The 23,621-nt window shown below is 44.0% G+C and overlaps 1 protein-coding gene across 1 annotated transcript in view; it reads right to left on the bottom strand.

Annotated features, from left to right (window-relative positions):
* The window catches only part of KIAA1217 (KIAA1217 ortholog), a 306,068-nt gene that overhangs the window by 145,051 nt on the left and 137,396 nt on the right, over window positions 1–23,621 (bottom strand). Inside the window, 1 exon segment of the mRNA XM_070432834.1 lies at window positions 8,215–8,413. Within this exon segment, the coding sequence (XP_070288935.1) occupies window positions 8,215–8,413 (199 nt within the window).

The raw sequence follows: 23,621 nt of genomic DNA, 5'->3' as shown, positions 1-23,621 counted from the left end.
GTGCAATTGAGCCAATAAAAGCCCCTAGAGGAGTGGTTCACAGTGACAGGAACTGAGACACCACCATCATGGCGGTACTTCGAGGGCTTGCCTGCTCTCCTGCTCAAAAGCAGCTTTTGGATGGTGGTCCAGACAGGACCTCATGTCCAGACCAAGGAGGCTTAATTGAGAAATCTGAACAGGAAGTGACCTGGACCCTTCACCAACACCTTCACCTCAGAAGACATATATCTGCTCTCTAACAATGCAGAAGGTGTTCCTTCCTCCCAAAATATGAGAAGCTGCCCCAAAGCTCAGTTTCCAGATGTCAACAGGCAGCCCTCTGAAGGCCACTGCTAGGGTGAGAGCACCACGGATGGAGTTCTACTTGGGTGTATGGCATAAAGCCGGCTTGCATGTTAATATTATTTTTACTGTTTATTAGGAGAATCTTTAAAGCTGGTACAAAAATATGTGGGAACTCTTACAGAATTTGATGAGCATAAAGGATTATATATATATATATTTTTAAATATATTTTATTGATTTTTCACAGAGAGGAAGGGAGAGAGATAGATAGTCAGAAACATCGATGGGAGAGAAACATCGATCAGCTGCCTCCTGCACACCCCCCACTGGGGATGTGCCCGCAAGCCAGGTACATGCCCTTGACCGGAATCGAACCTGCGACCCTTCAGTCCGCAGGCCGACGCTCTATCCACTGAGCCAAACTGGTTTCGGCTAAAGGATTATATTTTAAAGTCAGATTTTAAAGAACAAACTAACTTGGCAAAAACTTTTGAGTGTGCAATGAATCTTACATTTACATAAACAAAACAAAACTAGCACGAGTTAGTCAAGAGATTTTAGGTAGAGTTTTCAAAACAAGAGACTGACAAACTAAATGTTTTCCCTGTAAGTAGTTTAGGCACATTTTGTTAATGCCTCGTGTTCCAAACAAATAATAACAAAGCACATCAGAGTACGTCCTCTGAATCCAGATGCTTCTGATCTCATTCCTGAAGAGAGTGGAGAGTAACAGCTGGCATTATTAGAACAGATACAAAATTTGGAATTTTATCAGCATGAGAGATGCCTTCTCTAACTTTTTGCCATTCAAAGCTTTCAACAATGACCTGCCCCTCAAATTTTCTTCTCAGTCTGAAGATACCCACCCTGTTAAGACAAAGAATACCCAAGGGCCAATCATCTGAGAACTAGGCGAATTATTAAGACTACACCAACTTTTTCCATGTATCAGATTAGATCACCAGAAATCTGTTAAGTTCAAAAGACATGGCTTCATATTATGCTCTTGGGTTTTGAGGTTTTATATAATGACATAGCCATATGAAAACCCTTCCCATAAAAGAACTGTTAGGTATGTCTGTTACATAATCCAATGTCAACAACATTAACCTATAGGAGTTCTTGGATTATAATTCTGGAAAACATTTTTTCTAATGAGCTAGTATAAACCTCTTCTTAAATAATGAAATCTACTTGATTTATTACATTTCTCCTTTTTTTTTTTGGTCTTGGCTGCAATTACAGCAATTATCCTTATCTGAATTTCTCTGGCACACATATTGTGCCCAACTGCTATTGTATTAATTCTTGTTTTAATGGTTCTTATATACTTTTACTATTTTTTAATAAGCCCAAATAAAATCTATTTTGGATGTAGAGAGATATAAATAACAGATAAAACTTCCCTTCTCTCATGCTGTCTTATGAAACTTGATGAAGAGTTCTTTTTGTGTAAGAGCATTTTTTATGTAATAAACAAAAGTAAAACAAGTTATCCAGGTGTCTTGGTTAGGATGGGGTATTGCAGCTAGGACAGAGAGGGAAAGAAATATTTTACACTGGCTTATTGGCAGATTGGTTTTCTGAAGTGGCTGTGAAAATTAAATTCCATAACCTCATAACCAGCTATTTAATCTCATAGCTCCACCTACGTTATTGAAATGTTTTATATTGACTTTACGAAAAGGTGACCTGTAGTCCAGGTTAGGAACACCCCAGTTATAAAGAAGGAAAGAGAAACAGCAGACCCCAAGTCTTCTCAAAGACTCTTCATTGTTACCACCTAACCAACAACAGACCCTGTAAAAAAATGGTGACTCCAGGAGGGCTCCGACCCTTGGAATCAATCAAATCTATTCACCTCTGTTGACACTTTTCCTTCCTGTGCCCTGTCTACAAAGTAATCCTAGAGATAGTGGTAAAGGTCATTGACCTTCTCAGGTACCTTATTACAACTAAACGATTCCTGCAAAGTCTTAGAAATCATTCCAGAGTTTCAACCCAGGAATTGTAACAGTGAGAGATTTCAAAAGACATCTGACTAACTTTATTTTTTTAATGTAAGCAAACACATCATGAGCCTACAAATCTTTTACGAGAACATTCTTTTTATGGGGGAATTGAGAACCAAATGGGTAAACTTGAAAAAATACTTCCTTCTCTCAGAAAACCTCATATATAAAAATCAAAACTCATAAAGGAAAATTAGGGATGATTACATTTTTTAAAAATATATATTTTATTGATTTTTTTTTTACAGAGAGGAAGGGAGAGGAACAGAGAGTTAGAAACATCGATGAGAGAGAAACATCGATCAGCCGCCTCCCGCACACCCCACACCGGGGATGTGCCAGCAACCAAAGTACATGCCCTTGACCAGAATCAAACCTGGGACCTTTCAGTCCACAGGCCGACGCTCTATCCACTGAGTCAAACCGGTCAGGGCAGGGATGATTACTTTTATCACGACTGTTTCTTGAAATATTCCTTTTGGTGGTTAATTCCCAGTCCCAAATACATTTGCTTACTTAGTTTAAAGATTGATTCAGTTTATAAAAACTACCTTTCAAGACATTCATTATGTCAAGTGCAAGAAAGCTAAGAGGTAATCTTTTTGACTCACCTAATTTAGCCAAATTAAAATCCTAAATACCTCTTGTTGTATAGAGAAAATTTATTCAGGCCTGCCTGCCTTCTTGCCTTCCTTCCTTCCTTACTTCCTTCCTACCTTTCTTCCTTCTTTCCTTCCTTCCTTCCTTTTCCCATACCCCTGGTTTATTTAGTGTTTTTGCTATGTGTGTGTGTGTTAGTAGTTTAGCATAGCTCATTTTTTCAATGAAATCTTATTTATAGCAGAGAAAATTCCCTAAGAACACAATTTGAAAACTACACCTCGAATTCATTCTCTAGTTCACAGCCAAGTCTCTAGAAGTTGTTCTTCTGAGCCTACAGGTACTTGTCATATTTTCTGAAACACCCAAAATAGGCAGCACTATAATTTCTACAAATCAGCAAATCAGACCCCTTGTATCAGTCATGCATGGTTCAGTTGCAGAGAACTGAGTTAATTTAAGCAAATATGGAGTTATTGTGCAGTGTGCAGAATCATTAGGATGATTTTAACTATAGAACTGGGTACTGCAGACCCCATTTGACTAAGAGAAAGCTTCCCATTACCCGGACAACTGTGACTCCAAAGTCACAGTTGGAAAAATGGATGCTTTGCACCTGACTTTCAATGCTATGAAATAGCAGTGCTCTGGCACCTTGGCAAATGATGCTGAAGAAAACCCAACAGCCTCTGCAAACGCCTTGGTTCCCACTTCTGGAACCCACACATTTGATATTCCAGACTCAGTCTGCTTCCTGTCTCCAAAGTAAAGAAAGGCAAACCAGGAGGAGACAGGAGTGGACCATGCCAGCAGGTTGCCATATCCACCTACCCCAGCTACTTAGTTCCATACTAGGGAAAATGCTTGAACTTTTCTTTGACAGCACTCTAAAAAGGTCCGGAATGTGCCCCAAACCTATTGACCTGCTATTAAACTCTCTTCTATAAATTTTCGTTTTGATAATATTACATTTCAATCATTACTTGTGCTTAGAAAACAAATTTCGTAAACGTCTCACTTACTCTCTAGATCAACACGACTTTCCATTCGTCTGAAATGTGTTTCTATTTTAACTATGCGAGTGGTGTCACGTTCACACTGAAATAATCTGAGTCTCACAGTCTTTGCTCATCACCCTTCTTGGCTTTCCACTTGGTAGATGGAGGTTTCCTCAATCCTTTGCTCTCACCTCCTACCTCCTCTTATGTGCAGGAGAAAAAATTATGGCAACTCTGTCCCCTCTGTTCCTTAAATTCACACATCTCCTCACCCCCAGGAATGGTCACCATCACTGTTACCACGTTGAAATAAAAGAACAACCACATAGGTACTCAACAACTCACATGTGTGGAAAAAAAGTCTCCCCAGTTAGTCTAAAATCTTCTCAAGCCATTTCAAATCATTCTTGCTTGCTGAGCCTGAGGGTTCAAAAGACAATTTGTTACAGAAACAGCAACCTGTCCGGCTGGCAAGCTGGTAAGAGTCACATGTGCAAAAATTAACTCAAAACAGATCGTGTACTTAAATGCACGATACATACTAGTAAATATAAAACTTATAGAAAAAATGAGACATGATTGAGGACCTTGACCTTCGTGAAGAGTTCTTTGACATATCACCAAAACCACAATCCGTAAAAGAAAAAACTGATCAATGGAGCTCATCCATAAAAGACCCGCTGAAGAGGAAGGAAAGACAAGTCAACCATTCAGAACGTGGTCAACACAGGCATCTGGCCGCGGCGAGGAGGTGCTGCTGCTCTTCCCGGTTGCACATGAGTTTTACTTTCAAATTCCTGAGCGCACACAGACGGGTGGGAATGTCTCGCGGCTGCCCTTTCCCCACGGCTGCCTACGGTCACATTCCGGACAGGCCTTTATAAGAAAGACAGCGACGATTAAAAGGCAGCGGAGGGCCCCTTCACCGAGACCCAGACCTCATGTCAGCGGGGCAGTTTTTCATGGAAATTATTTCTAAAACCAAATGCGACTGCAAAGCGGTTTTTGCTTTCTTTTGCAGACTTCCTTTCTCCTTCTCTTCTCCATTTTCACTGAAGAGAGAGAGGAGGAGAAATGGTGAAAATGCCACCGAGAAGAATTTCGGTTGGGCTCGGATGGTGGAGGGGGCAGGGAAGACAGCACCCTGCAGAAGTAGAGGTTTACAGGTGTCGATCACCGGGACCTGCTCAGGTTGTAATTCGGGGCCGCTGAGCACCGTGCTTTCCTTACTTCCTCTTGGTAAACCTCTAAGAATGACGAGCTTGCCCTCAGCATCAGAAAGGACCTGTGTCCTGCCTGCAGTCCCTCGGCGCCTGTCCCCAAAGCGGAGCTCACATCCTGCAAGCAGGATGCATCTGAGGGAGAATATGAAAACCGACCCCAGCGATGGCTGAGGTCTCTGTCCCTTCTCTCCTCTAAGTCTGCTCACAGCCTCTGTGAAATTCACCCCACCTCCCTCGCTCCTCCCATCCCCTAAATACACTCAAGTAACAGAAAGAGGGAATCAGCCAAGTGGAAAATGATTAAGCAGGCAGGTTTATCTCTGGGCACAGGCTGCTGAAGTGGGGGGAAGTTTCATTCCCCCCGGGGAGCGGGAGTGAATTGAGGATCTGCCTCGTCAGGGCTCTGCCCTCAAGGTGCCCAGGTCTCCCCCTGCGCTGCCTGAGCGACACACTGCGCATGTGCAGAAGAGCAGCGGAGGACCTGGGCTTGACTCAGCCTCCTCCTGGGCTCTGTGGCTTTGAGGCCAGGACAATGGGATGCGGTGTCCCGGGTGACCCAAGGGGCAGCCGCTGGAGTGAGGAGAGCGAGGCACTCTCCACCAGTGCAAAACTTAAGGAGGCCCCAAAGAGTAATCAAGATCAATTATAACTTAATGTGATATCTTAAAAATCAAAATTCTTGCAAAAATCCATGATGAACAAACTATGAAAATTTTAAATAAAGACAGAGCCAACAGGGCTTTGGGGGAGATCGTAAAATTCTGTGCATTAAGGTAAAATGACAATGTACAGGTTCGAAAACATACCCAGGTGTCCAAATGGCACCAACGGTGGGTTTCTGGAGGTCCCGGCTCAGTACCGGGTCTGCAGCCTCTGAGACCTGGAGTACCAAGGGCTGGGACACACCTGCTGCTCCTGCCCTTCCCAGGAGCCCGTGCCTGAGTGTTAAAGAAAGCCAGGCACACGGGGCTTTCCTGAACACAAAGCTGAACGAGGCCCTGGCAGGGAGACTGTTTAGACTCTCTCTGACTCACTTTCCTGTTTATTCCCCATCCAGGCCCAACTGAATTACCCCACAAGGCCAGGTGCGGCTGGGAGGGCATTCCCAAACAGGCCACCAAGAGGGGACCAGGGCAGCGCCCACTCCACTGGCCAGTTCATTTTCTGGAACCACAGTTCCCCTTGCTTGGGCAAACTTCTCATTCCTCTCTTCTCACTGCGTTCCTTTGTGTCTATCCAGGAGCTGTAAACATCGCAGGCCTAAAGCCCCTCCTAGAGCTGGAGGAACAAACATCTCGGATGCATTTTTAATCAGCTGTGACTCTGCCCCTGCAGGAACTTTACAGCCAGGTGGGCTCAGAGTAAATCTCGGCATTTTGCAGAAGGGCAGGAGGAAACACCAGCCGCCCGCAGCAATTCCTAGGGCGAGGCTGCCCTGGCTCCTGCAGCCCCTCCGCTTCCTGAGGCCAGTATCTACCCACCTGCGCTGCCAATGCGCTTGGCTGCGAGACAAAGGGTCCATTATCCAACAGGCTCAATGTTCCCCAGGTACGGGGAAGGCACGGAGGCATTTATTCTTATCTTCATTTTATTTCGCAAAGCACAGGCTGTCTGCACCGAGAACTGAACCTCACTCATTTCCTGCAGAGCACAAAGGAGAAATTCCGCTCCTCAGCTGGTTCCTGGTGCTCTTGCTTCCAGCTCGAAGGGTTTAAGAGAGCAGGATGCTCCATAATCCAGCTGGAAAGCCCCCGCCTGGTACCAGGGTGGAAGCCTGTGTCATCCTGACACTGCCCTGGCCCACTATGCTCCTTGGCATTATCTCACCCCTTCAGGTCCCTTGCTTTCATTTGTAAATGAGGCGGTAGGAAGCCTGGGCTACTGCTTCTGCCATTTAATCAACTATGTAACCCCCAGAATTAAAAAGCAGATTTTCTGTGTGTGTTTTTTTCTCTTATTTGTGAAATGAGGAACCTGGATTATATGCTAAAATGAAGTATACAAATTTAATGTTAAAATTAATAATGCAAATAATAATAGGGGTTTTTTTTGTTTTGGTCTTTTTTGGACAGCTAGGACAATGTCTGAACCCAGTCTGCTCTCATCATCTGCAGGTGAGGAACAAATTCAGGGTACTTCCTCATGTCTTCCTTCTCTTTTCTTCTTCATGCAAAGCATTTGGTAGGTTTTACATAGAATTTAGCTGTCTCATGCTAAATTCTAGGGGCCAAACCCTGAACTTTTTCTAATTAACCCAGTTCCTGTTCCCTCTTTCCCCTGATCCCCATCTGTCTGCAAACACAGGTACCGAGTGGAAAACTTGAAATGGCAAGTTAAGCGTATGAAACACCAGCACAATTGGCAAAGAGGTCTAAGTTCTCATACCTGTACATTTTGTTAAAGGGCCAGAAAAAAAAAAAAACACCCAGCAGAGCAAGATAGGAAGTGAAATGTCCAATATGAAAAAGCGAACAATCAGTGGTAAGGCAGAAAGAGAGAAACCTCCTGTTTTTCTTACAAACTCATTGAAGGAAAAGCTTTGCCAAACATGTGCCAAGCCCCTCCATCCTTTCGTGTGGCAGTGGGATGAACGGCCCTGAGTTTACAGCTGTCACTAACAGTCGTGGGCGTTTTGACCACATTGCACCTCTTTTTCCTGGAGCCATTCACACCCTCCTCTGGACTACCAGACAGTAGCCTGGTGCTGGTGCAAACCCAGCTCCCAGGACTCAGATCTCAACTCTCCAGGCTTCTGAGACGGGGAAGGAGGTTCCTGAGAAACACCACTCATTCTGCAGTCTGTCCCCCACTCTTCCCTGTATCAGGGACACAGGCAAGTACTGCTAGAGTGTTGGCTCGAGTGGCTAACCAGCCAGGTCTAAATGTGCCCACTCCCAAAGACATCTTAGACTTCTGCTTCCCCAGCAGGCAAATCTTCACGCGCGGTGTTCAATCAGTGAAGTTTCTCGGGATTCGTGTTTTTACAAATCAAGATCAAATTAACGTTCCATTGCAGGAGTATGTGTTCAGAAGTATAAAAACAAGACACACGCAGTAATAAAGAGACATCAGAAACTGCTTTCTGAGGCTCACCCAGAGATCTTTCTTTCGTCTGGTTGGTCGATCTCACCACCGGAAGGCTCGCTCGAGTTCGGCTGCCTCTGGAGAAAGGACTTGGGGCTTCGCTCTCAGACATGGCTTCCAGAGAGTCACCAGAAGTCTCGGATAAATGCTCCACCGGGTCGCCCAAGCTGGGAGGCTGAGGACTGTGAGACAGTTTGGGGCTTCTTGTCTACAAAAGGCATTTGAAAGAAAGTGGGAGAATAAGCCATTATTAGTTATACTAAAAATATATTCAATGCTATCAAGGCCTTCAATCTACAAAAAACAACATAGCAAGAGGAAGAAGTCCATCAGAAAGACTGGATAGGACTAGAGACCCAGAGGGTCAAAGTTCCAGTTGTAAAAGTTACTGAGAAAAACATATTGCCCCTCAGGATCCCATTAAGATTTTTATCAGTGAACACCCACCTTACAAATTCCATTTTGGACAAGGAGTTGAGGACAAGCCACGTTATAAGAAAGAATGACAGCATATCAACTCCTTTTGCCAGTTGTTATAACACATGAATTGTGTGCATTTATACACTGCCACATGCCCTATAACAACATTTTGGTCAATGATGGACTGCATACATGACAGCGTCGTGTGTAGGAGACTACACTATCCGGGTTTGTGTAAGTGCACTCTATGATACTCACACAAGGACAAATTGCCTAATGACACACTTCTCAGAACATATCCCTGTCATTAAGAGGGGCATGACTGCATACGCAAATGGATGTTGCATTTACCCCAGAGTACACTGAACACAACAACCAGTCCTTATATCAAGACCATTTCCAAAATCAATAACCTACCATTGTGAGAGGGAGATTTATATCACAGTTGAATTTTTCTTTTGAGACACAAATCCTAGAAATAAGATTATGTCTAGTTTTGGTTATTACCTCACCAATCGGCAGAAGTATGTATAATAAAATGCATACGAAATACATAATTGGTTTTCTTTCTTAGTTATCTCTACTATAATGGCAGAAGTTGGATGTGTAAAATGCTTAAAGCTTTTAGTCAATAACATTCCTTGACTATTACTACCGGTTGAGCACGGTGGAAGATGCAGAAAAACAGAAATGTGGCCTGATGTCAGAGTTTCAAAACTAATCACTGAAATTACCGAAGGACAACAGATAACTCAAGATATTATATAATTAAGTGTAAACCGTGAACTGGGTGGAACATCCACTCCTACTTTCAACAGACACCTATTGAGCACCCACCATGTTCCAGGAGCTATGCCAGGCCCGGGGACAGAATGATGCACAGAACAGACCTGCCTCCACCCTCATGGTGCTCACAGACTAGTCAGGTGACAGGCATTAACACAAATTAAAGGTGCAATGAGAGTGTATAATTCCAACTGCTGGTGGTGTTGGGGTGGGGAATGTATATGGGCAGAGGGTTGGAAAAGCATGTAAACTGTGATCTCAACAAAGAGGGAAGTTGGGGAAACCACGGGGGAGGGATGAAAAGCAGGAAAGCCATTCCAGGTGAAGGGAATGGTATGTGCAAAATGCCTAAGGCAGAAAGAAGTGGCAGCGCTGGAAGCTTGGTGTGGCTGAAGTCCAGCGGAGAGCAGAACACACACAGCCTGGAATGTGGATGAGAATTCTCAATTGGACTCTAAGGTACCAGAACATCGTGTAGGTAGTTTAGGCAGGGAAAGGGGGCCGGGGGCCAGGATAGATACTCTTTTTAGAAGATCACTCTGCTGTTGTGTAGAGGCTGCAGATTATATATGTAGAACGTCAGAGAAAGGAGGCAGTGAAATGGGATTAGGCTGAATAAATGTGTTACCTCGGCTTTCCCCTCCCACCGCCTGCCCCTGACTTGCATTACATGACTCCAGGCACCTTTCAGGAGGCAAACTCATCTGTGTTAATCAAGTACACGAATTTTCACTTCAGGAGATGCCAAAGGTACTGATGGGCTGGTGCTGGGATCTTGGCATATATATACTCGGTCAGGGTCCCTGTAGCCATTTTTTTGTTTGTTTGTTTCTTTGCATTCCTTCAAGTTTTCCTGAGGATGTCAATGCATTTTGAAGTGAGGCACCGAGGCACTTAACTCTCAAGGGAGGACCAGCTCGTGGATGTACAGGCAGAGCGATCACACAGGGCCCCGTCCTTGAAAGGGTTTTGTGATTGGTTTGATGCTCTACTTTGGCTGTCCTGAAGCTCATAAATGTCAACAAGGTACACTGATGATTACATAGCTGTCTCAAAGCTCCGGTGACAGAGCTCTCTCAGGGATGCCCAGATGTGCCAATACTCAGGAGAACCCTTTGAGGGTCGATGATCCCATCTCTCTTCCTAAAAGTTCAAGGACACCCCTCTTGGCAGGAGTGCTATTGCGTTATGTAGATGCCTGCATCTGGCCGCACCTCTCAGGACCTTTCCGTGGGGGAAACAAGAGTGAGGTCAGCACACAGCGCCCGCACCCCTTAAATGCGGGACATGGCCAATCTGGATGTTCCATAGAAAACTCTCAGCTCAGAGGCCATGCCAAGAACAGGGCCAGAAAGGACACCTATTAACAGTCAAATGGTGTCTTTGGGTTAATTTTTCTGTGCAAGCCTCCGAGGTGGTTTATTGCCAGATTTATTTCTTATAAAGTTTGCTTCTGCTCTGGAGATTAAGATCTGGCTGTGGCACTCAAAGAGTATCATTTGATGGGAAAAGCCAACCATACATCACTGTGCAGCTCACCAAAATGTGCATAAATTCATATGGTCTTCCATGAAGTATGCTGGGCAATGAACCTGGTTACTATGCTCAGCAGAATATCAAGCTCAGATGTCCTCATCCCTGACTGGAAAAAAAAAGATATTCAGTTTAGCAAAATAGCTAAGGAATAATATGACTTGATGCAGCGTGGCTTCATGTACAACCTCTGCCATTTGGTCACCCTCGCAGCCTATGGGAGACATTCACGAGTTGTCATTTTCCATGGCAAGAGGCAATAATCCTTGAAGAACATCAGAATTAAATTTCATTTCTTGTTCAGGGTCCTCATGGTGGTAGTATGTATAAAAATAAAGATGTAAGGGCTAAATCTTTATCTTTAACTTCCTGTACACAGCCACTCGGTTCCAAATATAAACTCCTTCTCTCGTTCTATGTCATTCACTTTCTCACTGCGAACTATCTTGCATATTAGCAATCTCCTCACACAGTACCTCCCCTCTGATGCCAGCTCACTGCAGAGACATCACTTAGTGCAGAGAAAGTAAAAAGGAAATTGCTGACATCAGTGTCAAATACCCTGTGATTTTTGAAAAGTCAAAAAGCATTTGGAACAGGGACACACTACTCAGCACAGGGTTAGGCTTCAAGGGTTACAAGTGAGCTCATAATGCATTTAAGGGATAGTTTGGGGCCAAGGACAATATACACGTAACAGCTGGACAAGAAGAACTAAGAGGTGTGCCACTGTAAGTGCAGAAGGGGTTTGGGGGGAAAACTGCTGACATTAAAGGGTAGGTTGGGTGAGGAGGAAGACCATGGGGGAGGAAGTGCTAAGGGGTGCTCAGAGCAAGGTCACCGGCTTGCCTTCTCTCACCTTCACGCATGCAAGGGGCCCACAAGAGGAGAAGGTGGGGAGGCTAAGCTTTCCCCACCAGGCACACTCTGAGGAATGGGAGCCGGTATCTTCCTCTGCTCTCTCAACTAAGCTAACAGGTACACATCATCCAACAGCAGTTGAATCCCAAGTTGTCATTCCAAAGGCAACCTCGTGGCAGGATTATGCCTCCCACAGTCTCTCCAGTAATATTGAATACATAAAAAAGTTCCACTTTTGTTGTTGACACTTAGCCATTTTTTAAAGGGTTCCTGCCCCTAAACCATGCTCCCCTCTCTAAGGACTACTTCCCTGCCCACATGAACAAGCCCCTAAAGCCCAATGTTTCGTACATAGAGTAAACATATTGCAGCTTCCCCACACAATTCTGCTTTGCACCTGTTGCTCTAAAGTACTTATTAGTAGTAACCCCCTTTCACTCTCAAACATATGATGGTTTGAACAACAAAGTATATGCACACCACTCCCAGCCCCATCTCAGCTTCCAGGACCAAGTCATGGTCACCTGATCTTGCCTAAACTAATCATTTTCTCTCCCCTGGAATGCAGACCTGGGACAGAGAAGCTATTAGTCAGTGTCTATTAAAAACTTGAAGTGTGAGATCCTATGAAGCTGCAGCTGAAATGGGCAGGGAACATGAAACAGAAAAGAAAAATATAAGGAAAGGATGAAGCAGATCTGTATAGGGAGATGGGAAGGAGACACCCTTGGCCCCAGGTGAAAAGACTGAAAGATTTTAAAAAAGGAGCTATCTGGGCCCCCCAGGAGTTGCAGTTCCTAACTCCAGTACACAGCGAGGCTCTTCCATTTGTTGTGCTTAAGCTAGTTTTTAAAAAGAGCAATGTATGTTTTTTTTAAATTTATTTTTATTGTATTACAAATGCCCTCCATTTCCCCCCCTGCACCTGGCTCCCTTCCCCTCCTCCCCTGGCCCCCAGGCCTTTGCTGCAGTATTGTTTGTGTCCACGGGTTATGCATATGTGCATACAAGTTCTTCAGTTAACCTCTTCCTGCCCCCCTCTTCCCTCTGAGATCTGTCAGTCTGTTCCATGCTTCCATGTCTCTGGATCTATTTTGTTCATCAGTTTATTTTGTTCATTAGATTCCACATATAAGTGAGATTGTGTGATATTTGTCTTTCTCTGATTGGCTTAGTTTGCTTAGCATAATGCTCTCCAGTTCCATCCATGCTGTCTCGAAGGGTAAGAGATCTTTTTTTTTCTACAGCTGCATAGTATTCCACAGTGTAAATGTACCACAGCTTTTTTTATCCACTCATCTACTGATGGGCACTTGGTCTATTTCCAGATCTTAGCTATTTTAAATAATACTGCTGTGAACATAGGGGTGAGTATATTCTTTCTGATTGGTGTTTTGGGATTCTTAGGATATATTCTCAGAAATGGAATTGCTGGGTCAAATGGCAATTCCCTTTGTAAGTTTTTGAGGAAACTTCATACTGTTTTCAATAGTAGCTGCACCAGTCTGCATTTCCACCAGCAATGTACTAGGGTTCCCTTTTCTCCACATCTTCTCCAGCATTTGTTGTTTGTTGATTTATTGGTGATAGCCATTCTGACAGGTGTGAAATGATACCTTATTGTCATTTTATTTGGCATCTCTCAAATGATTAGTGTCTTTGAACATTTTTTCATGTCTCTTGACCTTCTGTATGTCCACTTTGGAGAAGTGTCTATTTAGGTCCTTTACCAATTTTTTAATTGGATTGTTTGTCTTCCTTTTGTTGAGTTATGAGTTCTTTATATATTTTGGAAATTAACCCCTTATCAGATGTTCACCCATGCAGTGGTTCCCTTTTTATTATGATGGTGGTTTCTTTTGCTGTGCAAAAGCTTTTTACTTTGATATAACCCCATTTGTTTATTTTTTCTTTTGCTTCTCTTGCCCTAGGAGATATATCGGCAAAAATTCTGCTACGTGAGATGTCTGATATTTTACTGCTTATGTTTTCTTATAGGATTTTCATGGTTTCACGACTTATATTTTAGTCTTTTATCCATTTTGAGTTTATCCTTGTGTATAGTATAAGTTGGTGATCTGGTTTCATTTTTTTTGCATGTACCTGTCCAATTTCTCCCACATCATTAATTGAAGAGACTGTCTTTACTCCACTGTATGTGCTTGCCTCCTTAAGATGACTCTGTGCCTTGCAAAGAAGCCACCACTAACAGAGACCAATTCTAGCAGCTCACTTGCCCAGGCTGCTATGATGCTCATACATCTATAATATTAGTAGTAACCATGAAGAAAGTGAAACTGGAGCAATAATGCTCATTATTTTGTATTTCAAGAATTAAACTTTCTTTAAAAGTATATGGGGGGCATATAATATAGGGTTACCACGATTTTATTTTGTGGAGCCAGGGACATCCAAAAATGCTCTTTCTATGGAAAGTATCACTCTGCATGGTATCATTATTATAAGAAAAGAAAAACATTTTTACTCCAAAAAAAGGAAGAATATGATGTTCATATAACCTCAGATTTGGCCTAAGTAGAAAGTCCTTCTGTCGGGAGTTACTGTTCCCACCGTGGCTCAGGTGCAGCCTTTGCTCGGTCACGCGTCGTCTACAGCACGGCACGGGGAGCTTCCACCCTGAGCTGCTGAGTGAAGGGCTGCCCCTGCGTGGAGAGAAGCGTGAAGCCGAAATGCTCTCCAAGTCACCTGAGCAGGACGTTAGGGTCCATAAGGTCGGGGTTTCCTCTGTGCTTCATGGGGACCCATGGCACCAAGCAATCTTCTGTTTCCATCACAATCTTCTAGAATTTTCCCCAAACCATCAGGCAACCCTAAACCTACAAACCCAACTGGGAAGCCAATGGGAGTCATGCATAAAAGTGTGGTCTGTGTAACCAGGCTCCCGGAACCCCACTTGTTCCTTCTCCTCTTGTCTTCTACAAAGATGGCTTTCTGTTACCAGGAGACACTGGGGTAGCAGGCGTCAGGCAGGTCTCCTCTCTGCTTCATCTGCAGCCTGCACAGACTCTCTGGGAATCTTATCTGCTTAATGAAGGGTTGACGGAAGGGAGAAAGGAACTGACAAAGAGAGTACCTGCTGCACTGTGCTGGGTGACTGACATGTGGTAATCCCATTCAACCCTCATTGCAACTTCATTGAGAAAACAAGAGTTTAAGCCTGACATTCTAGCAAGTGTGGGAACTGGGATCAAATCTGTAGAATTCCAGAGCTGACATTTAACCAGGAGCCTAAAGATGCTGGCTCTAGTTCTGTTTCTACAAAAACTGAGCAACATATAACCTCACTGTTCTCATCTGTAAGACAAAATTGAATTCGTTGGAAGTTAGTCCTTTCAGGACTAAAATTTCCTATCTCCAAGATGTATACCATACAAAGAAGAAATCATGTCACCCAGAAAACTTTTGTTTACTGAGATTTTCTTCCACTTGTTTACCCTTTAGCTCTTGCTCTATAGAAATATGCAGCAAGTGGCACACTGGTGTGGCTCAGTGGGTTGAGTGTCATCACATGGACCAAGAGGTCCCGGGTCCAATTTCTGGTCAGGGCACGATCCCCAATAGGGGGTGTGCAGGAGGCAGTCAAAACATCTCATTGATGTTTCTATCTCTCCCTCTCCCTTCCTCTCTATCAAAAAATCAATATTATTATTTTAAAAAGAAATATGCAGCAAGCTAGCGCTAGGATCTAGTTTCCGAAATTGTTTCAAGTGCCTGCAACAGAGTTGCACAACATTGCTTTTTAAAGGACTGCCATCCTTGCATTTTTTATCATCATGAACAAATATTTGCTGGATTGCTCACCATGAGCATTATGCTATGCTAGATCAAATTTATTCTTATTCTTTGCAGTGTTGAAGGAAGAGCTAGAAGCATTGATTGTGTGTTTTTTTCATTTCCATTTTCCAGACCTTTCAAACTCTAAATTGAAATACTGAGGTCCAGAAAATGAAACCTGCAAACATAGCTTTACGTAATGTGTTAACTGTGGGGAACAGTGGGGTGTCTGGTGAGCCCACTCGCTTCAGATTATATTTAGAGAGGAAAACTCAACACCGCCTTACCGAAGTTTCACTTTATCCTAATTAATGCCCAATTTGCCACAGAGTATTAGGAAATATAATGAAGCGTCCCCCATGGAAATGTATTCGGGATGACTCATTATCCCAGCGCTCATTAACTCACACGGTTAATTTAATCACTCTTTCGCCCCATTGCTTGCACTTGCGAAGCTTTCAGCTCAATCCCAGTCAACATTCGGAGTTGAACTGAGAGAACTTTCTAGCTATACGGCACTCTTACGAAAGGATTCAAGGAGCAGAATACTAGAAGTTAACCAGCAATGGGTCATCCCAGACTTCAGGCTTCTCCACCATTCCTGCTCCACAACCCTCTAGCCTCGGGAGAATGAACAGATTATCACGATGGAAAGGTTTAAGCTTCTAACTTTGCATACAGAGTCTTTTCTAGAACCACAGAGCAGGCACTTTCCTCTCTTCTTTGCCTTTCCTTGTTTTCAAAGTCTAAGGCCTCTGTTGGGTTTGGGTCTGCAGTGGGAAGAAAGACAAAGAGCTCTTAGAAGCCATCCCAGGCTTCCAACCCGCCTCCTGTCCCCGCCACCTTACAGAAGCCCGGCCCAGGGAGCTGGGTCAGCAGAGAGCCTCTCCCTTCAGGCCGGCCACCTGCTGTGCTCAGGGGGGTGGGAGCCAGGTGCGCTTCTGGAGCAGCGGGCCCGGGCCCCAGTCTTCGCGTGGCTTTTTGGGTACTTCCCACACTTCTATGGCCCGTGGCCAGAAAAACCCAACCCAAGCCAGTGTCTCCTCAGTGCCAATCAGGCTGATGGCCTATCTGGGGAATAGACTGATGACACCTGCAGCTCTAGAATATGGCAGGTGGGTGTAGGAGCAAGACCACTGTAAGGGAGAGCCGTACTTAGTCGCAGCACAGTTATGAAACTCTGGGGTGGGCCTGGCACTAGAGACTTAGAGGAGAAGAAATCAGCTTTTGTTTTTAGTAGAAAACTTGGTGCAAGCACTAAAGCGTCCTGCTACTGGTAAACACACAGCTGAGTGTTTAGGGTATACCTGGGCACTTCATGCAAGCAGTCTGTGGGCACTGCCAGACTGACTGGTAACGGGGCACTTCTGGGCCTAACACTGTGAGGACGTAACTACACCAACCCCCACCTTAAAGCCAACATTCAACTGTGTGTATCTGAGATTCTCACACATCTCTCCTGTCATAAATTTAGCTCTGAAAATTCGTTATTTCCCTTCCCTAGCTTGGATAAATGGGAAGCGTTTTCTTCAAGATTTATTCTGATAAATTATCCTTGATAAACTCAGCTTAAACCCTGTTTCTACAAGGGTAATGTTTCACCTCTTTCCTCCCTCCTCTCCACTAAAAGAGTGCCCAGGAATTTTTCATGATTTTCACCTGTGAAAACACAAAGATGTTTGGTCTGGAGTAAAATCAGACGATTCAGCAGTTGAACAAAGTACGACTGTGCCTTTTGTTTCCACGTTTCCTTCACTGGGCCTGTTGCTTCATTATCAGGTCAGAACTCTGGGAAGGCGGTGATGCCAAGCAGTCACTGCCCATTGCCTTCTGTCTGGAGCCGGCCACAGGCATTCATGCGGCGAGGCAGGCACTGCACGGAGCCCAGCGAGCCAAGCGGGCCGCCCTGCCAACCCACGCTGCCATGCAAAGCCCCCTCCTACACATGCCAAGGAACAGATGACAAGGACACCTGTGCAGGAAAGGAGACTTGCTCGTTATTTAACGTAGCGCCATACAGCACAGCTACTCTTTCAAGTTGTGTCAGATTAATCTTTTGAGATATTCTTAATTTTATCTTGTCCTTGTAATTGTCAAACAAACAAACAAAAAGTATGGAACATCTACGCTTCTCCCTAAGACCCTGGGAAAACTGCCAAGTCTTTGTGCTCCAAGGTGTTCCCAGGGGAAAGGTCTGTTAACGGGGTCTCTTTGCCACAGAGGCCACCCCGAGGCCCCTCTGCGCAGGCTTGGCTTAGAAAGTAAAGGCTTTTGGAAAATGAACCTGGAGCGGCCCTCCAGAATCAGAGGCTCAGAGGCCTTACCTAGTTTTATTTAGTGCTCCCGGAGATTTCTTTCTGACCCAATGTGATGCAAATACAAGTTTCAATAATTGCTGAAGACAAGCGAATTTAATTAGAATTGTAAAAGTTAAGAAAAGCCACACATCCTGTACTGGAGTGGCAGGGAAAAATCTGCACACGTTACATCTTTAACAGAATAGATAAATGTAGGAACAACTTAGAAGACTGGTTAACAAATTACAATGTGGGCGGACATACTATGGAATATTATGTATGCAGTCACAATCAAGGTGTTTTTTAAGGATTAAAAAAAAATAACAAGAAATGGAAATAATATCAAATATTAGCATTGGTTTTCTTTATATGGCAGTGTTCTGAGTAATATACATTTTTCCTTATTTCTCCAAAATGAGAATGGATTGCTTTGGTAATTCAGAGAATTACTGAGGAGGCAGGATAAGTTAAAAGCGTGGATCAGGGGAGCACTGAGAAACCAGAGCGATTCCTGTCTGTGGTGACCTGAAGGGACTGCTGCCGACCCTGTCTTCTCCTGTGCATGCGCAGGACTAGGGCCCAGGTGAAAGGAAGCCTCCTTATACTAGTAGATGGCCCCTGACATGAGGACACAAATGTATGGGGAAACCCCGGGCACAGACACAGTTTCATTTCCACACCCTACACAATGTGGCAGGAATCTAGAATGGTATGGACTTCCAACTTCAAAAAACATACAGTTAAGAGAGAAGACGCAAAAGCTGTCAAATACATTCTGGACATGCAGATTACATCAACCTTTTAAAAAGACAAACTCTCACCTCTGTAGTCCTGACACCACGGAGGTAAGGTAAGGCGCTTAAAATTTGACTCCAGGAAAACACTTCAACAATTTTCTATAATTCCTTGAATATTTTCAAATTTTCAACCCCTTCACAGTGTGTAGATGGTATGATTCTCCTTTGTTTTTCTTTACCAGGCTTGGCTGTGCCTGGAGGGGCAACAAAAGCCAGTTGCCCTGCAGATGGGGTCTGGGCTCCTCACCAGGTCTGTTGGGGGAGGGTGGGGGTTGGGGGGCAGGGGTTGTAGCCTCTTCCACTTCTGGGGTTAGATGTCAACTGCTACCTGCCCACCTGGTGTCCTACCTGTAACATGACATAGACTTGCTTCAGAAATAGCACCAGGAATTGGGCTGCTCTCTGACTTTCCCCTAAAGCCATCATAAGATAAGGCTATTTAAAGAAGATAAAGAAGGCCTAGCTCACCATCATCTCCATTTAGCATCCTTCCATCAAGTTAGAAAGTTACACCTTGAGCAATTCCAAATATGAATCTCATTCCCACCCCCTCCACCCCCGCCCCAGCCCTTTCAGGCACGCCTTCCTGCAATTATTATTTAGTGTTGTGTTTTCCTCTTGAACACAACAAAATAAAAGACCTGATGAAGAATACTGCTATTTTCTTGCTGACCTATTATGTCCATACATCAATGTACCTTGCACGAAGGCATGAGCAAACCACGTGTCTTTCAGAATTTGAAACAGAAAAATAAGTTTGCCTCATGAAGGAGTAATAAGTGTTACTTTGACCTACAATGAGAAGGGCATAAAATATCAGGTACATTGGAAAGGTGGAAGCTAAATTTAATTCTCAAGCCAATCACAAATTTGTCTCCTCGGCCTCTTGATTTTCAGTTTATCCACCTTCAGGTAGAGTCTCCCTATGGCCAGCTGCCTTGATTCAACCCTCTGTTTATTTTTGAAACAAGAAGGTGTGCATGATAAACAAAGGAGCGGGTTCCGCAGGCTTTGGCTCCCACAGTGCTCACTGGGAGAGGCTGAGCAAAGCAGCAGATGCCTCTGCCATCCAGAGAGCCAGGAATGCACTTAAAAGGCTTCAGGATAAAAGGTGGCCATGTGAGGATCGCTGTTATTACAGCGATGAAAGGAAAGCGACCTGCTTGCAGGCTTTGAAATTTCAAGTCAAATACAACCAACAGAACACACAGTGCAAAATATGCACCTTAGGAGGCCTCCTGACAAAAGCCATTATTAAGCTCATCCCTGCAGCCCGGGCTTTAGTTCCTTTTGGAGAGGATGTGGGGCCCCGGGCCCAGGGGTGGTGCCCCTAGAGCTTAACTGCCTTGTTGTGAAACCAAAGAGGTTTTCCCTGGTGGCAAAAGCGACCTCCCTCAGCCTGTCACGGGAGAGCTGAAGATGTCCTCACTACCCCCACAATGAAGAAGGCCACATGGAGCTGGTCAGAGGGGACACTTGGTCCCCAAGGCGACCAAGCCGAGGCCACCAAGTGCCTGAGGCCAGACCCTCTCCACACGTCTTGGGAGTAGAGTTTGCTGTTACTTTCCAACTCACATTTCCAAACACACCCCCCACCACCAGTCACCCTCCCCATTTCAATGGACTGATTTTACAATGAAAAATCACCTTGTGAAAATTCTGACTAGCTTCTCGGGTAAGTGGTCTTTTTCCCTCTGGTTCTGCTAGAGGAAAGAATACCAGGGTTTGGAGAGATGGAAAGAAGACAGGATTTAGAATAAGAAGATTTGACTCTTGCTCACAGTATTCTCACAAATGCATACTCCAATCCTGACATGGACTGGCCTTATTTTGAACTCTAGTTCTCACTTTTATAGAAGAATCATAATATTTACTTGAACAGTTGTGAGCGGTAACTGCAAATGCGCACAGGAATTTGTCAGCTATGAACTGACACTTAGCTCCCTGATGTAACAGCGCTCTCTGCAGGTGGTGCTGGGTGCTCTGATCCCCACTTAATTCGAGGTGGTGGGTCCCATGGCCTGTGGGGTCCTATGCGAGAGGGGAGGATACCAACCAATCTCTCACTGAGTTCACCTTGCCTTTTTCTTGATCTTATGAAGTCAGTAAATGGTTACTTCCATCTTCAAAATAGAAAATTTGACACGTGCAGATGCTCTAAGAGTTGCTTCCGTTTCCCTCTTAACTTTCATCCCACTACTTCTCCAAGTATAAATCATGTTCAAGTACTAGGAACGACTTCACCATTTTTGTCTGCTTATCTTATGGAATCACAAGAGTGATTTGATAAATGTATATGTGAAAGTAAGTTAAAATACTCTCAAAAAATACAAAATGAAAATGCTAGGTGTTAGCAAAGTAATAATACCTGGTGCTAATTGTAACTTGTATGTAAATGCTTAAAAAAAACACCTTGAAAAAATTCTCTAATACCTCATTACTCACTGCCAAATTTGCTGTCAAATTTATCATCAAAAAATAACAAGAGTCAGCATTTAGAATTTATTTGTTTTAAGCATAAGAAAACAATAATGAAGGGGACCCCAAACTGTGTATTTATCACAATGAATGGAAAATCCCACATCATGATGTCAAATCTCTGTTCTGATAGCAGAAAGGAAGAATAAATAGCAGTGTACCAGTTGTAGGAAATGGCTTCATTTCCTCCTCTGCATTGCTACCTAGTGCACAAGGTGTGTGCGAGGCCATCATAAAGATGCTTCTAGTTTGTGTGAGTTATGGAAATGTGGGAACAATTAAGAATCACGAAAAAAATAAAAGGTGACCGAACCATCAGAACTGAGATGGTGTGGAGTATGACAATGATGCTCTGTATTTCTTCTAGCCCAAGTTTTACTTCTATGTCTCTTTGTTTGAGTGGGGGCTTTCTAATTTGAGCTTATTAACCCTATAAAATAAAGAGTCTGAGTATTAGGAAAAGGGAAGGAAAAAGGGTCAGTGTGCTCACTGAGGACTGACCACAAGTTGGACTGCTGGGACCTTCCTGAGCATAGTGTTTCAGGCCTCACAGTCCAGACCAAACGGTTCTGCCCTGTGTATGCTCAGGAGACAATCAAGTAAGAGCCCATGCTTGGGGGACAGGATGTGGGTGGCTATGTGCTAAGCCAGGTATCCAGGTATTGGAAACTCTCCCCGCTGCATTCCAGTTTTAACACTCTAAACCAGCTGTGGGCAAACTACGGCCCGCGGGCCGGATCCGGTCCGTTTGAAATGAATAAAACTAAAAAAAAAAAGACCATACCCTTTTATGTAATGATGTTTACTTTGAATTTATATTAGTTCACACAAACACTCCATCCATGCTTTTGTTCCGGCCCTCCGGTCCAGTTTAAGAACCCATTGTGGCCCTCGAGTGAAAAAGTTTGCCCACCCCTGCTCTAAACTCATCTATGATGAAGCAGAGAACATTGAGGACGTTGAGGAAATAAACGATATGTTGAAAAAATACAAGGCCAGATTGCCTAGAGCAGTAGTCGGCAAACTCATTAGTCAACAGAGCCAAATATCAACAGTACAACGATTGAAATTTCTTTTGAGAGCCAAATTTTTTAAACTTAAACTATATAGGTAGGTACATTGTTATTAACTTAATTAGGGTACTCCTAAGCTGTACTTTGCTAAAAACGTCCTCAATCTGATTGAGGTATGTTCGCTGAGGTCGACCCCTTCCAACTCTCCCATCCACACTCGTCTTGTATACTTGTTTCAGATAGACGAGTGTGGATGGGAGAGTTGGAAAGGGTCGACCTCAGCGAATGTACCTCAAAACAATGTACCTCCCCCGTGCTGCATATCCCGCGGCCCCCCCACTTCTTCTAGCGCCACTTCTTCAAAATAGACTCGCCCAGGCCGAAAACCGACTTCTGCGCATGGGCCACGAAGTTTTAATCGCACTGTACGTGCGCGTCCGCACGTGGTATTTTGTGGAAGAGCTACACTCAAGGGGCCAAAGAGCCGCATATGGCTCGCAAGCTGCGGTTTGCTGACCACTGGCCTAGAGTCAAATCCCAATTCTGTTACTTACCAGAGCTTTGTGGCCTTGGGCAAGGTACTTAACTTATCTGTGCCTCAGTTTCCTCCCTTATAAAATGGGGACCATGGTATGCCTACCCCATGGAGTTGCTGTGAGAACTTAATTCTTGTAAAGTACCTGGTACAGTGCCTGGCACGTAGTAAGTTCTAGATAAATGTGTCTATTCATGTCATTTTTATTATTAAAATGTATGTCAGTAACGTGAACTGGACCCCAAATTGAATGTACTGGAGCTGAGCAAAGGAAGAGTCCTAGAGCTCTGAGACCTAGAATGATGCAGGTTTCTGCTTTACTCCCACAGCTGCGCTGCCTGGAATAACTGCTGAGGATGGAGTTTCCTGTTGGAGAGCCTGCTTTTCAGGTGATTGTGCCCCAATCTCTGACCTGCTGTTGCATTACTGCTGATTCACAGCTCAACTCGTGGAAAATAAACAAAATATTTCAAAGCAAGCATGCAATTAGTGTTCATTTCAATAATAACTCTCACAATTTTAAGATGCACATTTCAGAATGTTGCAAGCATTTGGCTTTGAGAGGTTTAAATGAGGACGCGGGGCAGACCAGGCAAAATACAGGCTCTCCGTTTAGTGGCTGACACGGATTAGAATGCCACACGCAGTTGAGTGAAAAGGCAGGAGGTGAGATGCGACTCAATGCAGAGAAAAGAAAAGTACTAACTCGCTGAGATGATTCAATTTTCATCAAGTACCTTTGAATGTCAAGTTCTGCCTGGAGAGAGATCAGCATGCACTGCAAAGCCTGTGTATCAGGAGAAAAAGAAAAAAATAGAAAAGAGAAAGGGTGAAAACATGAAGAGAAAAAGAACAGGTTGACCAAAGGGACCATCTATTTGTTCCTGATGAAAATGTAGCA

This window comes from Myotis yumanensis, unplaced genomic scaffold, assembly GCF_028538775.1.
Source record: "Myotis yumanensis isolate MYYU_CA2020_CCGP unplaced genomic scaffold, mMyoYum1.0.hap1 SCAF_1, whole genome shotgun sequence".
Taxonomy (NCBI): domain Eukaryota; kingdom Metazoa; phylum Chordata; class Mammalia; order Chiroptera; family Vespertilionidae; genus Myotis; species Myotis yumanensis.
The sequence above is the reverse complement of the archived record's forward strand: the minus strand, read 5'-3'. Positions and strand labels throughout refer to the sequence as shown.